This window comes from Alternaria atra (genome assembly GCF_907166805.1).
Source record: "Alternaria atra isolate CS162 genome assembly, contig: 30, whole genome shotgun sequence".
NCBI lineage: Eukaryota > Fungi > Ascomycota > Dothideomycetes > Pleosporales > Pleosporaceae > Alternaria > Alternaria atra.
Genome location: NW_025091329.1, coordinates 676,530 through 692,212, shown reverse-complemented (window position 1 = coordinate 692,212; position 15,683 = coordinate 676,530). Strand labels below are relative to the sequence as shown.

General features: G+C 48.9%; 8 protein-coding genes across 8 annotated transcripts; 1 reads left to right on the top strand and 7 right to left on the bottom strand.

The window, feature by feature from the left end:
- Positions 1 to 311: 311 nt before the first annotated feature.
- ALTATR162_LOCUS9625 (uncharacterized protein) lies at positions 312 to 1,055 on the bottom strand (the record flags this gene model as incomplete). Its single annotated transcript, XM_043317259.1, has 1 exon — positions 312 to 1,055. One exon carries the CDS (start codon positions 1,053 to 1,055, stop codon positions 312 to 314), a length of 744 nt encoding a protein of 247 aa, XP_043173194.1.
- A 774-nt stretch (positions 1,056 to 1,829) lies between these two features.
- Positions 1,830 to 2,979, bottom strand: ALTATR162_LOCUS9624 (uncharacterized protein; the record flags this gene model as incomplete). The annotated part of the gene is made up of 3 exons (XM_043317258.1): positions 1,830 to 2,317; positions 2,369 to 2,759; positions 2,806 to 2,979. 3 exons carry the CDS (start codon positions 2,977 to 2,979, stop codon positions 1,830 to 1,832), a joined length of 1,053 nt encoding a protein of 350 aa, XP_043173193.1.
- A 480-nt stretch (positions 2,980 to 3,459) lies between these two features.
- On the top strand, positions 3,460 to 4,814 carry ALTATR162_LOCUS9623 (uncharacterized protein; the record flags this gene model as incomplete). The annotated part of the gene is made up of 4 exons (XM_043317257.1): positions 3,460 to 3,633; positions 3,689 to 3,939; positions 3,986 to 4,410; positions 4,462 to 4,814. The coding sequence occupies 4 exons, from the start codon at positions 3,460 to 3,462 to the stop codon at positions 4,812 to 4,814; spliced, it is 1,203 nt and encodes a 400-aa protein (XP_043173192.1).
- Positions 4,815 to 5,324: 510 nt separating this feature from the next.
- ALTATR162_LOCUS9622 (uncharacterized protein) lies at positions 5,325 to 5,897 on the bottom strand (the record flags this gene model as incomplete). The annotated part of the gene is made up of 1 exon (XM_043317256.1): positions 5,325 to 5,897. The coding sequence occupies one exon, from the start codon at positions 5,895 to 5,897 to the stop codon at positions 5,325 to 5,327; it is 573 nt and encodes a 190-aa protein (XP_043173191.1).
- A 635-nt stretch (positions 5,898 to 6,532) lies between these two features.
- On the bottom strand, positions 6,533 to 7,855 carry ALTATR162_LOCUS9621 (uncharacterized protein; the record flags this gene model as incomplete). The annotated part of the gene is made up of 1 exon (XM_043317255.1): positions 6,533 to 7,855. The coding sequence occupies one exon, from the start codon at positions 7,853 to 7,855 to the stop codon at positions 6,533 to 6,535; it is 1,323 nt and encodes a 440-aa protein (XP_043173190.1).
- Positions 7,856 to 12,319: 4,464 nt separating this feature from the next.
- On the bottom strand, positions 12,320 to 13,120 carry ALTATR162_LOCUS9620 (uncharacterized protein; the record flags this gene model as incomplete). Its single annotated transcript, XM_043317254.1, has 1 exon — positions 12,320 to 13,120. One exon carries the CDS (start codon positions 13,118 to 13,120, stop codon positions 12,320 to 12,322), a length of 801 nt encoding a protein of 266 aa, XP_043173189.1.
- Positions 13,121 to 13,327: 207 nt separating this feature from the next.
- ALTATR162_LOCUS9619 (uncharacterized protein) lies at positions 13,328 to 13,669 on the bottom strand (the record flags this gene model as incomplete). Its single annotated transcript, XM_043317253.1, has 2 exons — positions 13,328 to 13,515; positions 13,567 to 13,669. The coding sequence occupies 2 exons, from the start codon at positions 13,667 to 13,669 to the stop codon at positions 13,328 to 13,330; spliced, it is 291 nt and encodes a 96-aa protein (XP_043173188.1).
- A 612-nt stretch (positions 13,670 to 14,281) lies between these two features.
- On the bottom strand, positions 14,282 to 15,599 carry ALTATR162_LOCUS9618 (uncharacterized protein; the record flags this gene model as incomplete). Its single annotated transcript, XM_043317252.1, has 2 exons — positions 14,282 to 15,441; positions 15,497 to 15,599. The coding sequence occupies 2 exons, from the start codon at positions 15,597 to 15,599 to the stop codon at positions 14,282 to 14,284; spliced, it is 1,263 nt and encodes a 420-aa protein (XP_043173187.1).
- Between the last annotated feature and the right edge of the window lie 84 nt (positions 15,600 to 15,683).

The window sequence follows — 15,683 nt, the reverse complement described above, 5'->3', positions numbered from 1 at the left end:
CGATCCGATGACGCAATAGATTAAAATAGAGTGGCTTGAAGAATCAAGAGAGGTAAAGTGGTGGAGAATCTTTGCATCTGTCAAGAACTGAAGCAAAAGGGAGTTCTGTTAGAATCAGCATATAATGACCAGAAGACTCTTTTGGAGATAACCGTCGTCGTGAAACGTTTGCAAGTAGCTTGTCACACCACATTCAAGAAATCTGTCATCTCGTCAACATAGATTCTAGCCTACGGCACCTACAAGAAAAGACGACACGATTTTTCTTTAGCTTTCTTTCTGCATCATCCCCTTCTCCAAAACTACGACTCTTAGACTTTCTCGCCTGCAACACGGCGAATCCATTGAGCAGTTTCGTCTATCTTGCTAAGGAAGGGGCTGTGACTGGACTTGATCCTGGTTACATCAACCTCGGCGCCCACCGCCTTAGCATCCCGAATCATCTCCTCCTGTCTCTCCGAAGGAATCGCGAGGTCCTCTTCACAAAGCAGATAGCTTGTGGGGATGACTTTCCATGCCGCACCCGTCGCCTTGGCCGCGATGGACCCCGCAGCGTGGGTTTTGACGAGCGAAAACCAGTGCTTGGATTCTTTTTCAGGGACATCATTGTAAAAGGCCTCGGGGTCAGTGTAGATCAACTGATTCCCCTCACGTGTGATCCAGTCAGCCGGTTTGCCTTGTGAAAGATCCAAGAGACCGACTCCTTCAGGCAAGAGGAACGCGGCAATGTAACCAGTCCTTATAACCCCGCCTTTTTTGCCCGCCGCTTCCCGCTCCTTCTTACTCATTCCGACTAATGCAGAGCCGGCCACGATGCCGGCCCAGCTATGCGGTAGCACGATTACATCGTTGCCGTCTCCAATAGCTTCTTCGACCAGTGAGCGCAAGACTGCGATATCTTGAGATAGATCTTCGGGTGGGTTAGGGTTGTCGACGGAGGCCATCTGGCGGCAGTGGCTCGTGTAGCCGAAGGATTTCATTTTTTCCATCAACGGGGCCATGTGCGCAGGAACGTGCGCTGACCCAGGGACGAAAACAAGCTGGGGTTTAGACATGCTGGACCTGTTGTGTGGTGGCAAGAAAGTAGAGATAATTCGAAAGATCGTGGTACCGCTCAGTCGCGGATCGTTATTGCTGTTCGAAACATATCGTAAGCATCCCCAAGCTTATAACCATCAGAGACGTAGACATAGCTGCTTGTATACATCCTCTGTACAGATCCAGTCAGCCACCTGCAGCGTCCGCGGTCTCCAAGAACCTGGGTGACAGGTAGCTTACGATACGCTACAAATATGACAGCCCTTTAGCGCAAACTCTTTACAAAAGCCAATCGGCTTTCGCGGAAGGCATTCTATTGTTCAGTAAACGAGTAACCCATCTGCCGTTTCTAGATGCCGTGGCGCAATCTCACCTGAGTGTACAAGATCGCGCTAGCAAAGCGTACAAACTACGTACGATAGGGTACCAAAGCGTTAATTGCCTTCTCAAGTTGAATAAGTTTCGATGACGCGTGTTAGTGGAGATAGAGCAATGAGTGTATGCCGATAGAGTATCAAAGTCCTCGCAGCTTGGTGCAGGCGGAGAGGAGAGGAGAGGAGAGGAGACGTCATTCTGGCGAGTAGGCATGCTCAGGATAGTGTTGCTGTAATAGGTTGCGCCTGAGTAAGCTCGTAGCTCGGGGGATCGCAATCATCACTTCCCGTTTTGTGGGGTATAGCTCCACCTTGGCGTCGGATTTCTGCTTGTCATTTCGCCGATCCATGGACGCAGATTTCGTGCCTTGTATCGACGGGAACCACCGCGTTGAATGCATTCAATTCTCTCTCTGATTAATCTGTCAGCCCTTGGTTGGTTCGCCAGTCACTCGCCTGAGCTTCGCTTCCAGACTCGTTCGTCGTCATTGCAGTATCTCGTCTCTTCAGTCGCATCCTGATCTTGCCAATTGTCAACACCTCATCCGATTGCCTCAGAGTGTCTTCGTTCGATGCCGGTCTCGGCAACACTCTGTATTTGATCACCGTAAAAAGCGACTGTATCCACCGCAGGAGAGGATAGAGGGTGGGCACGGTGCCGCACACAACCAGCAGAAAGAGCTCAGCAGTGACCCAGGCGAAAATGTTGTATGTCGCCCACGTCTGATCAGTGCGATTTCCGAGTTCTGCAAGATAACGCGTCTTAATGCCCGAGCATACTGACGTCAAAATGTTGAGTCCGAAAACGATGCACAGCTGGATGCGCTGAAGCACGCTGATCCGGAGCCTCCAAAAGATAGTCAATGGGATCATCGCCAGACTAGCATCGGCGAAGGTGTAGAAGGCTATCAAGGTGAGCATTTTGAGATTGACGTATAGCTATCGAACTGACTCACAACCAGTGAAGATGCCATAGCCGGCCATGACCTTAGGGTCCAAGCATGTACCGTCGATTCGCGGATCCCACAAGCGCTGTGGCGGACTGCATTGTAGAAACGTCAAAAGTGAGCACGAGATGGCCACCAAGCTCGTAAAGACGATCGTTACGCTCCAGAGGTAGACGCGCTGCCACGTCCAGCCCATGTCTCTCATGATGTTTAGCAGCAATGCTGAAATGGAAATCTTTCCGGTCGCCACGCCCACAATGCCAAATATCTGCGAAGTCCAGTTCAGTAGGATGGCTCTTGTCAAATTATCCATTCCGCGCTTCTGCACGTCCCAGATGTGCTGGCAGCCGCCGCGATTGGCGTACAGCGTCAATACGACAGACCATCCTACGAAGCACACCTCAAAGTTGTCAGCCGGAGCAAAATTCAATCCATAATTCACATACCCAGGTTGTACCCATGAAGATGTCATCCCAACCGATTTGTTTCTTACGCGCGCGAAAGATGAAGCGAAGAACAATAGTAACGAATGAAAGAGAAGTCAGAGTCCACATCATAAAGATAAGAGCGGGCCCTCGATCGGGAATAGAGGCCGCATCTCGCTGGTAGAGTGCACTCATTGCCACTCAGACTACGTATATGACAGAGTGTCAAGTCTCCATTGCCATCAGTCAAGATGTTCTCAAATTCGAAGAGTGCGTTTTGCGCTCCTTTTCACAACCATCTGTGCCGCGGAAGGCTGCTTCCGTAGCGTTGGTAAATCATGCAACATCGCGTCGGAAGAGTAGGAACAGTGGTTGCGCGCGAAGGAGCACAAATCACTCCTACGATTCGTTGGATAATGTGCTCTCATGTGGCACAGGTCTGAACATGAACGAAGGATCACTCCTTCTACACATACAGTCAAGCGTGACGTGCCAACACGGGAATGTGGATTAGTCGTTCCTTTGCCAAGCGCACTTTCCTTCTTCAAGCGAAAAGCCGAGCCGTGGACTAGTAGAAACGAGTGGACCGAGCCGCTCCCTATTTCAAGGACTTCCCAAGCCTCCTGGCTTGCGACCGAGCTCATTATCAAATCACGACCTTGCACAACCTCGAAGATGACGTCGCAAGCCAATCCCCGGGCTCTCATTGAGCAGCTGCGGCTGCTGAACGCCGATCCCAGCTCTTACTTCGAGAACGATGCGCAGAAACGTGACTTTCAGAAGTTCGTTCGACAGGTTGGGACTGCAGTGGAGGAGCCTTTTGAGACTATGCAGCGATTGGTGTATGGTGTGAGTGATTGGCGTGTAGCATTGTCACAGACAGCAACTGCTGATCCACATCCAGCCGCTACCGCTTGTTACTGCGCGAATTGGCCAAGATCGAGGCATCTTCGAAGCACTCGCAAAGAGTCAAGATGGAGTACAGCTTGACGTTCTCGCTCAAGCAAGTGGGCTCCAGAGAGATGTCCTCGAGTCCATACTGGATTACCTGTGCACACAGGGTATGGGCGTTGAAGTAACACCGGGAACATACAAAGCTACGCCACTGACACACATGCTGCTTGTGCCGTTGTTCATCGATGCCGTGACTCACTTGTTAGTGACTCGATTGTTGACGTGAACCAATGCTAACTATTAGTAGTCATGACAATTGCGCTCCAGCTTTCACAGCTCTGAACCAAGCACTCAATAGTTCAGAAGCAAGTAAGACCGCCTTTAAGCTGGGACAGCATAGCGAAGAAGATTTCTATACATGGATGGAAACGCATCCGGACCAACAAGGCGCTTTTCACCGCTTTATGGAAGCCCAGTTTGCCAGCCTTCCAACATGGCTAGATGCAATCTCGTTCGACACTGAGATCGCCAACGGCGTGATCGCGGAGGATGTGGTCTTTGTTGATGTTGGTGGCGGCAACGGATCGCAATGCGCAGCGCTGAAGAAAGCTTTCCCCGAACTCAAGGGCCGTATCATCCTGCAAGATCGTCCAGCTGTGCTTGAAAAGGCACTGAATGTCGATGGTATGGAGTTGATGGCCCACGACTTCCTCACCGAACAGCCAGTACACAGTTAGTCTATCTGCTACATTCTCGAAAAGCTCCAGACACTAACAGCTCCAGACGCCCGAGCATACTACTTCCGCCAGATTCTGCACAACTTCGATGACGATACATGCATTCAGATCTTACAAATGCACCTGCCTGCACTTCAACATAATCCCGAGAGCAGGATTTATATCGATGACAAGACACTACCCGACGAGAAGCCAGATGCCAGCGCTCCAGGTGTTGAGTATACCGCGGCGCTTAGCCTGGCTATGAAGGCAATGTTCGGTGCGCAGGAGCGACGAGAAAAGCATTGGCGTTGGATCATTGATCAAGCCGGCTTGGAAGTTGTGGAAATCCGGAAGTTCACGAAGTTTGATGATAGTATTATCATTGCTAAGAGGAGATGTCAGGATCAGTGGCGGTAGCAGGGCATTGACCAATTGCAGCTCAGGTTGACAATTGTGCCGGGTATTGATCATGCGCAGATTTGTCGACGAGGCGGTTGATTGCACTGCAATGGCAGATGAGTAATTGATATCAAAGAACGGGATGCGTTCACCGTGATCGGGCTTCTTCCTCATGCTCCTACTTACACACCAACTCCTCGCTTCTCCTTCAACCTCTTCAACAACCTATCCAGACTCTTCTGAACCCCCCTTCAGATACTCCTTCTGAACGTTTTTCGGCCACTCTCCCGTTTCCTCATTCCAACACCACAACTCCCGCTCATCATCCGCCTCAGGCCAATGCTTGGGCAAGGTCCCGTTATCGAAAACCACATACCTCTTCGGGAAAATCCTACGTTCACACTGATCCTGCGCATGCAGATTATGCAAGCCCCTCTTCTCTGGATACGGGGGATGCGAGCTCCCCTCGTCGAAGCAAGAATCAATCAGTTTTGGAAGCTCATACGCAACACGGTCCAGGAACACAGACTATCTCCCAGGATACTCCCACTTGAGGCAATCGTTCTCGCTATCACCCAACGTCGATGGTATCCAATCAGGCATAGGCGGGTCCCACTCAGTATTATTCCCCGGCTCGATGCCTATCCAAGTAGCAATCACAGCATTATGCGGCACGAACTTGTTCAAAGTCTTGATGCTTAGAATCCAATCGAAAGAACCATTGTGGCCTAGTGCGTAGTACCACAGCGCCAGGCTTTGCAGCTGCGGGAACGAGACGGTGCTGGAGTCAAAGAAAGCGGGGAAACGGCCCCAGTTGTCCTCGAGTGAGTATATAGATAGGGCGCGCACGTTGGAGGATATGGGCGCGAGCCAGTGGTTAATGAGATAAGAGGGGAAGGCGCGGAGTTCGATGTGTGTGTAGTCCCCGCTTCCGCCGTATGGATTGGATTTTTGGTTTAGGGAAATGTTTAGTTCGTCCAATTGTGTCATCACGTCGCGGAATAAGTCCAAAGAAGTAAAGTCTGGCATGGGGCAATTTTTTAGGTTGATGATCGTGAGCTTGCGGGTGGGTGTGTTATCTCTGTTCGGGGCGCGGTCCATGATGGCGCGGAAGATCACGGCCGATAATTGCTTGCGGAAGGGTACATCTTCGAGTACGTCCGTCCAGCAATCGTCCCCGTGAACGCCCAGACATTCATGTGTTAACTCGGTCTCAAGGGAATTGAGGTCGAGGAAATTCGATGGTGCGTTGAGAACTGTTTAAAGGCTTCGGTGATCGGCTGATCTTCAAGATCATTGCGTCCATAGCTAGCGATGGTCATACCACTGGAGGGGTTCTGGACGGATCAGACAAGCAGGCCAAAGACCAAACACTCGGATAGCAAGCAATTCATCCGTGACCATGATATATCCACGTGCATGAGCCGAATGGCGACGCACCTCCAAGGAATTCTAAAAGAAGATTCGATTTACGAAGCCAGCGCCTTCTGTAAACACGTTACCCAAGTTGAATCAGGGTAGATTTCACTCACTGAGTTTCCCACGCCAATGATGCTAAGAGATGTTCGTCATGAGACTTTTTCCTACAAACTAATACTTAATCTACAATGTGCATCCTACACAAGACCAGCAAGTCTTTCTTTTGGTCATCTTCGCCGTCTCCATGGCACCTATCATGGAAAGAAGCTACCACCACCAAGCTTGTCACGAAGACCATTTCTCGTCCTCGAGCTTGTTCACTTCGGCCAGTCGACACCCTTACCCTTCCATATGGGAACATTCTTCGACCCGTTCGCAATCGCAACCTGTGGTACCGCGTTATATAGCCTCTTCGTCCTTGGCCAGTCAACCCAAGGCGGCATCGTAGCTCCTCTACTCAAGAGGAATTCTAGCACAGCCTTGTCTCCGCGCTCGAAGGCCATCTCTATCGGCGAACAAAAGGTCATTGGCAATATATCCCTACGCCTCTCTACCTTGGTATTGATATATGCACCGGCATCTAAGACTGCGCCGATCATAGGCATAGTGCCAAATTTGATGGCACGGAAGAGCGGGTGGGTCATCACAGTTTTGGAGGGAGCGTCCTCGACATTTACCTTGCCTTTATTCAGGAGCGTGTTGACCATGTCGAGATTACCTGTACGGCATGCCTTGGTGAAGAGGACTGAATTGACCTTTTTCCTATACGGATCGAGAAGCAGGACCGACTCGACAATGTCCGGGTTCAAACGCGCAATGCCGGCGCCAAGCCATTGGTTGTATGTATTCGTCGGAATGTCGAGTCCAAGCTTCTGGCGAAACTCAACGAGCTCCTTAACCAAGCGAGTGTTACCAGTGTTCACAGCGACGAGAAACGCATCATCGAAGCGGTAGTTGTACTGACAGAACGCAGCATCACGCTTGGCCGTGTTTCTGAGGTGGTTGAGATGGCCCATGACTTCGTCAAAGAGGCCATCGTCATTCGCGGTCATAGCCATCACCAGTGGACTTCGACCGATGGTTGTTTCCGGTATCCAGATGACAGGAGGCATCGCTACCAGCAGAGTCCGTACTAAGTTGAGTGCCAGGAATGCCATAGCTGCTACGACCTTTTGCCAATAGTCAAGCTCAGCACCGTTATCCATGTTGCTCAATGACGGACGGAATGCAGATGTATCTCTAGAGCTATGCGACATCACGCTGTTGATGCATGCGGGGTGACAGACTCGCACAAAACCCTCAATCATGCCCGTCTTGGTTTCCTTCCGTTCTTCCTCTGGGATCGCAAGCTCCTGCATCAAGTAGTCTGCCATACTGCGAAGCATCTTGAGTAAGCAATCCTCGCTATCGGAGGGCCTGTGAATGCGGTTGAGAAGGTACTTCGCCATATTGTTGTTGATGACTTCATACATCTCATCAACAACACTTTCGGACTGATTGCTAAGCAAGTCGTGCTCGATTTCGGCGGCGAAAGTGTGACATACCCCCCGGAGCTTCCAGATCGAATTTGGAGATTCAGTGTTCAGCTCGTGGACGATGTTTTTGAACGTCTCCGGAGGGAGGTCGAGAAGCTGCGTCATCGTGTTTTCGGGTTGAGCTCAATCGAAGTTCGTACAGATGATCTCGGAGGTATTGCAAGCAATGGACAGTTGATGTGAGTGTTAAGCAGAGATGTCAACAATCAAGTCAATCAAATATGAAGCTCGTATTTGGCTTGTTTGGAGTTTTTTTAGTGTTGTACTTGACTTGATTGACTTGGTGGCCGAAACGGGCATATTTAATTGGTGATTTGACAAATACTTGCAGTTTTAATTACCTGATTAGGCAGGTATCGTGAGATCTTAGACAGGTGGTTGTATTAGAGTTGGTGCAAAAAAGAGGCATATAATAGCGTCCGTAGGCGTGTTTCGAAATTACAGCCGTCCTAATATACCTATATATTAAGTTGTATATCTATTGTAGTCCTAAAAACTTTTAAAACTAAACCACTAGTTACTACCTAGTATACTGTAGAGGTTGCGGAACACAGTTTCGTATTAGTAAAGGATTACCTAGAGGTGCTAGGTGTATAGGAGCGACGAAGCTCCTATATACAACTCACCGTCTAGCAGGAGCGAGCAAGTACACTAAGCTAGTGTTTCGTGATAGGGATAAGTAGCTTGATTAAGTATATATACAGCCGTAATCGCGTGATCCGGTTGTAGTAACTATCGTAGAGTTGACGAGCTCACCAGCGCTGGTGGTAAGGTGGTGAGGTGGGGAGCGGGCAACGAGCAGCGTCAACCGACGTCAACAACGCTCAGCAACGTCAGGTATCGTCGAGCAGCGTCAATTTCGAGATCGTAGCTCCGTATAGAGTTAATTGTTGCGTGCTGGGCAGCGGGAGGTGTATCGATCGATCTCGGCAGCGTTTGCGGAGCAGTACGGTTCGCGAGTTAGGCTCTTTTTAGTAGCGAAACTAGCTGTTAAGCAAAGTAGTTAACTATAGTCCAGCTGCGCTGTTAGACATACTAATCCGCTTCAATCGTTGTCGTTGCTATACTTAGTCTATTGTGCAAGCTCATATAGCTAGTCTAGCTGCTTATCGCTAAGTTAAGACTCCGTAACGGCTCCAGCAACTGCAGCGCCTGTACTCTTCTAGGTCCGTATACACTACAACGCGGCGAGTAGTTGCGGACTAATTTTGCGACGTTAAGGAGTAAGTAGATCGCCGAGCTCGCTGAACATACGCTCACACTCGCAACTACTAGCAGGTATCGTCAATATATTAATCGCAAGGCGTGTGAGGTTAGGATATTTTAGTCGTAGAGCAATCCAATACTTTATCAGATTGCTGTCAGGGCTCTCAAACATAGTCTTCGTCCATTTTAGTTCAAAAGCTCGCCACCGCTAGTACTCGTCAAAGCCCTCGTCGCTGTCAGACGATAGGTCCTCCATAATTGCCGCGATAGCGTCGTTAATAGCGTTAGACTTGCGCTCTCTTAGGCGACTCCTCAGGCTCTGAGATACCTAGTAACTGCCCCAAAGTTGCTGGAAGGACTCATTTGCGCGAGCAATCTAACTGGGCTTGTCACGCCAAGCGCGATCACAATATTGCTTGTAGTATAGGTAGAGGCAGCAAGCGGCGTAGTATACAGGCGACTCGTCAAGTTTTTAATAGTATCTATTAAGTTTTGCCCACGCCGCCTTTAAGTTGATCGCGAGGTAGTCCTCAGGAGCACCAGTTGCCTCGTAATCGACGAGCTCGTACAGCTTATAACGCTGCTTAAACTCTCTAAGTAAGTATTCGAAGACAGGCAATACTTTATATATCGCTCCAAAACGGCCGCTTGTACTGCGGCCCTCGAGCCGTTTTGTAGCTGATTTCAGCGGCTAGAGAACCTCAATATAGTCGTTTATAACAGCCCAATCGTTTGCTGTAAGCCCGCCTAATCTTATCCATGTAGGCGCGTTAGGCGTCTTGTTTCTACGGGTTCTGGCGTAACTGTTAGCAGCAAGCTAATTATCAATATAATACGCGATATACGAGTTAAACGCTAGTTGCAACTTAACAACACGCTCAAACGCTAAACAATACAAGTTCTAGCGCGTAACAACAGGCTTTATTAGCTTAAGTATCCTCTGTTTCTCGGTAGGGAGCTCACTGTTAGCGAGAACTTAAAAGTTCTTAAAAACGTCGTATTGCTAGGGCGTTCTAATATAATTGATAACGTCAAGAAGCGTACCTAATAGGCCTCGTTGACGCCAATCGCCCATGAACTACTCCTCGTCCTGTATTAATTAGTTAGTAATTGCAATCCTAAGAGGACTAGGAGACTTACGATAATATTAGCGTCGTCGTTGTTAAACGCATCCTTGTTCGAGTCGAAGATCACCGCCTGGCCTACGAGATTAATCGTATGAGCGCCGCAACGTAGGCGACGATGGCTAGCGATAAAACCGTACTTGCTAGCGAGTTTCTTAATAGCCGAGTCGTTGTTGTACGCGTTGTTAAGCATAAAGTATCCTAACTTTGCTGCGTCAACTCCAAACGCTTGCAGAGTTCTCTTGATACAATCAGCTATCCTGTCACCCGTATAGGCGCCCGTAAGCTGCAGCAAGTCGATAGCGACGTCTTTAATAACTCTATAAGCCGTAGCGTAGTAAGCAACTACTCTAAAGAAGCCTCGTTTGCCGCCTTTAGTCGTCCATCCATCAAAACTTATATAGATCTTGCTTATAGCCTCTCCAAGCTGCTTCACGACCTAGGGCTGCATATACCTATACAACCGCATCACAAACCAATTAACGCTGTTGTGGCTCATCCACAACAACTTCTCCGCCTCTAGGTTTGCAAACTGTATTATCGCTCGAAACGCTGGGTCTTCAAACTGCCTCAACGATATATTGTTGTCGACAAGCCAGCAAACAGCCGACAACCGAAACGCTTGTACGTTGAAGTTTCTAATCTCGTTGGCGATAGCTTAACTAACCCGTACGCCAGCGCCCGTCAGCATTATAAGCAATCTCTGACCCGCTAGCAGCGTAATAGGCACCTTGCCCGAAGCGGCAATACGGTGTTTCTTGAGCAGATGAGTCGTTGCCGAGCTCGTCGCCTGTGTCGTCTCCACCACGCCCGAATCAAGCCTCTTGTTTAGGTAGCAATCGCGGCATACGAAGAATATCTGATCTGGGTTTGATTGTAGGGCGACGCGATAACTGTGATTATATATCTAGCTTTTGCGCTGAGATTGAGTCCGCGGCGGCCGTATGAAGCCTTTCAAACGACCCCAATCTACGCTTTCAAAGTTGTCCACAAAACGTGTATCGAAATCGTTGTCGTCGTCTTCGTCGGCCGCCGTTGAGGCCGCGGTGGCTACTTCTGAATCCTTAACAGGCGTAGCAATCGCAGTCTCCGATCGTAAGTCTCGCAACTATAATTTAAAATCGTCGGCCTGGCTCGCGATCGTCAGAGCTTCACGCGATAAGCTGGGTTAAGTATCATCAACGACTACCAGCTGGCTTTCGGTGCCCTTCGTAAGGAGTCTACGCTGTTTTGACGGGCGCGTGTTAGCGTTATTATGCGTAAGAGCGCGTCGTTTTACATTATGACGAGCTATAACAGTAATACTAATACATAAAAGAGATAGGTTGCGAGTTATCGACGCGTTGTTGTGGTTAAAAAGATTGGACGGCAAGCGAACTGACTAAGAAACGAGGTTCTGATTGATTACTAACTGCACTACAACACCAAAAAACTATCACGAGATCGCTGGCCGAGCTAACTCAACAGCCTCACGCAAAACTCCAAATAAACTGCAATTAAGTCAATCAAATACAGCTATAAAACTTGACTTGTTTGCAGTTACAACAACGCCGTATTTGACTTGATTGATTTGAGTCTTGGCGCCGACGACGATCTATATTTGCAAATATATTTGATTGTTGACAACTCTGGTGTTAAGAGGTGCACAAGAAAGTGCCCGGATGATTATATAAGCGTTAGGGGCGGGGATTGGGCGCTAGTGGTACGTCGCCGTGTTAATATGAAAGATCAGTGTCCTACCTGCAGTAGGCACCAACGATGATTCACTTGGTCAATTTCACTATTCCCGGATCATGGTTATACTCGGAGGCGGAGTCGCTCAGTGAACCCTCTGCAGATGACGGTGCAGGGCTTCTCAGTGAACGCAAATCATGATATCGGAAACACGACGGTCAAGTCTAGATTTTACGAAGTGAAGCAAAGACTTTAAGAAAGGTATTTTATCGGTACGCTGTATTGTATATATCAAGAGACCTCTTTCCGCACAGTAGCGGTGGCGAGAAGTCTCAAGACGAAAGGAGAGAGATAATGAAGGCCCTTGGCCGCTTGTTATGTACGCAACCACACGGCCTACCAATCTGCAATCCTTGAATTGGGGGTAAATGCTTGTCTCCCTGCTTCAACGCAAACTCTTACTATATTCGCCAAACACCGGTAATAAAGACTCTCGCTTTCTATCACAAAATCCCAGCCGCTGTTGCTTCAACGTTCGTAAGACAGCGAAAGTGCGGTAGTGCTTTCACTTAGCTGTCGCGCCTTTCTTGTTCACAGCGTTCTGAAGGACCTTTTGCATCTTTCGAGAAGGTGGCCAGGTATCGACTGGAGGAACACTCGCTCCGCACTCGATCAGGTAGGCTACCGCGTCGTATTTCTTGAGGTGAATTGCGTACTCTATAGGTGTGACGGTAGTGCGAGCCTTGGATTTGAGCCGATGAGTGCCCATAGCCATATTAATATCTGCACCAGCTTCGATCACAGTGCGGATGACCGGGATATGGCCGAGTCTTATGGCAATCGCCAGTGTTGATACCGAAGTGTTGTCGGAATCCAGCTGTATGCGTCCGAATGTGAGAAGTGTGTTGACGATAGCGGAGTCGCCGGTTCTGCAGCCTAGCTCGAAGACCTTGGAGTTGATACGGATGGGGCTTGACGCGGGCGCGGCTTGGAGAAGAGATATGAGGGCCTTGTTGTGTTTAAGTTTAACAGCCTGATTTATCCATTTGCGAAAGTGGGTCTTATCAGGAAGCTTCATATAGTCGCGTAGATGACCAAGTACCAGTTCCAGTATCTCAGGACATTCTTTATCTATCGCCTTTTGTATGGGTTCGAGTAGGCCGTATGTAGAGTCCGACCTGAGCACTTTACTCCTTTTGAATCCCATACGCCTGTATCGACTCAAGACAGCCATCATCATATTAATCATGTCTCCGTCCTCAAGCGAAACAGCGGCTGTCATTGGCTGCTCGAAGACACTTGATGGGAGTGGTACAGGCGCATGCGCTAGCAATCTTTCCACTACTGCATAAGCTCGTATACTCATTGCCGCAATGATTTTGTCGTGGATTGTTATATCCGGTCCCAGAAGCTGGTCCAGGTCGTCGCAATGCTCCTCTCCGTAATGGTCAGAGCAATAGGGATCCCAGAGCAAGTCGCAAATATCCGGACAAGTGCGTGCGACGCCGCCACAAAGTTCCAAGATGATGTTACAACCGCGGGGTATAGCCCTAGTTTCGATATAGTTGGTAATTTAGTCTAGCATTTGCTGTATCTTCGCAGGCAGTTCTGGAAAGACATCGCGCGGGTTCTTTACGTGATATGCGATGTAGTACTTCAGGTTTCCTGGGCGGAGAAGAAGATGGCGATCTCGATCATCGTCGAAAGCCTCTTTGGGTTGTATAGCTAGTACATTTTCGCTGATCTCTTGATCGAACGTACCTGAGAAGTCAGCACTCAGCGCATACGCAACTGCGGAGATAGATTTCTTACGACAGACGCCACGCAGCTTCCAGGATCCTGCCACGCCAGCATCGCTTACGAGGCAGTGGATAACGTGCTTGAAGATCTCGGGCGGGAAATCGAGCAACTTCATCGCGATGACGTGCCGATCTCGCCTTGCACTTCTGAGAGAGCTTTCTCGTTAGCAGATTTCAACAATCGACACGAATGGCTTACCTACCACAGGAATTCCAATCGACCACTTTTCCCATGAAATATCTTGAAGGATGAAAGAGGAAAGAGCAAGGAGCTGCCAGGAGGTAAGAGATATCGTTTACCTTATCGCCAAGCATTTTAGGGTGGGATTATGGTAAAGGCAGCTGCAGGCACTCACCTAGGCTGTTCCCTCGATCGTATAGTGTGATTACGAGGTGACGGATGAATTAGCGCCAAAACACGAGACGTCATGTATTTTGCTTAAGAGAAAAGCTAAAGATGAATTTTGAGCGCATATAAATATCAATCTCGCCCGCAAATCTCGGTATCATGAATGAATGTACTGTCGGGAAGCCCTGGTAAGAAATGCCTTACCTAGGTACCCTTTTGGTCGTAATGTTGCTTATATGTCCGCGGATACTTTTGGTTGGTGATAACTCAATAAGACAATACAATGTACTCAAAGAGCCAATTTCTCTTCCCGTGACATCCTGCGGAATTTAGCAAAGGCTGGGAGAGCGCTACAGCCACCTTGTTTCATCCTGGCCTGTCACAGTACATCATAGACATGAGTGTATTTCCATTCCCCGGGCCAGGTCGATATTCCAGGCAGATTTGAACCCATATCCAGTAGATATCGAATAATCGCAAAGTTCTGCTTCTTGATCGCGATCATAATGGGCAGCTGCTTCGTGCGACACCAAATAGACTCTTGATTTACGTCCGCACCAGCTTCTACAAGAGTCTTGACGATGGACAGGCGGCCTGATAGCACCGCCTCGAATAGTGGTGATGTAGCCGATACTTTGTCGTTGGCATCAATGCAGCCATCATCCAAGAAAAGCTTCACCACATCTTTGCGACCACACACACACGCGTGTCGGTACTGAGTCCAGGTGACCTTCTTGGCAGAACCATACTTAGCGAATGGAATATCGAGAACGGCTTTTACGATTGCGAGGCTGGAATTTTCGATAGCAATGTCCAAGAAATGATTGTAGACATTCTTGAACAACGTGAAACCGTGATCTGTGTACGAGGTTACCAGCAGGCTCAGTAGGTTCGCATGACCCCGGTAAATAACAGTGTACATTGCATTCCCTACACCAAAACCTCTTTCGGGACATAACGCCCGAGACAGTGGTTTTTCCATCTGGATAGCATCTCGAATAGAGACCGTTGTGTTTCTGTTGGCAAGGACCATTGAGATGCCATCTAAAATGCTCTTCACCGCGGCTTCGTCTTTCAGGTCTGTTGCACGCAGTAGAGGCGCACCGAAGACAGGGTGAATGGCAAGGCTTGGCAATCTTTGCACCAAGGCTCGTACAAGATGATGATGTCCGAGCGAGAGTGCCGACACCAATTTCTCGAAGCTTCCGAATGCAGGTGGAGCAGAGGTTGCCTTCAGTCGTCGGCCTGTCAAGATCGATAAGACTTGATAAGAGGAGCAGAATGCTTGAAGACCATCGCAAAGACTCTGTCGCAGAGTTTCCATTCCGTTGTCTGATTCAATACCCAGTTCCTTCGCTAGGTAATTGACCATATCGTTTACCATATCTGGCAGATAAGGATGTGCATCGAGAGGTTTCTTGCTTCGATAGTAGAGGTAGAGTCCTGCCTTCTTGTGGAGGATACACCCTGCAGTTCGCTTGAATGTCTTGACTGTTTGATTGGTGAAGATGTCGTGCGTTATAGCAGACTGGAAGGTATCTTTGATCGATTAGCTCGCATTCGCAATCCGAGAGGTCACCGGCCTTGCACTCACGACAGACTCCACGGAGTTTCCAGGCTCCGTTGATACCAGCGACATCAATTAGCTCATGAACGACATGTCCAAATACCTCTGGTGGGAGATCGAGGAGCGGCATTGTTGCGTACGGAACCAGTGGTTCCCTGTTGCTTCTTTTGGTCACCGAGACTCGCAGCTTAATGTGGAGAGAGGGTTTGGAAGA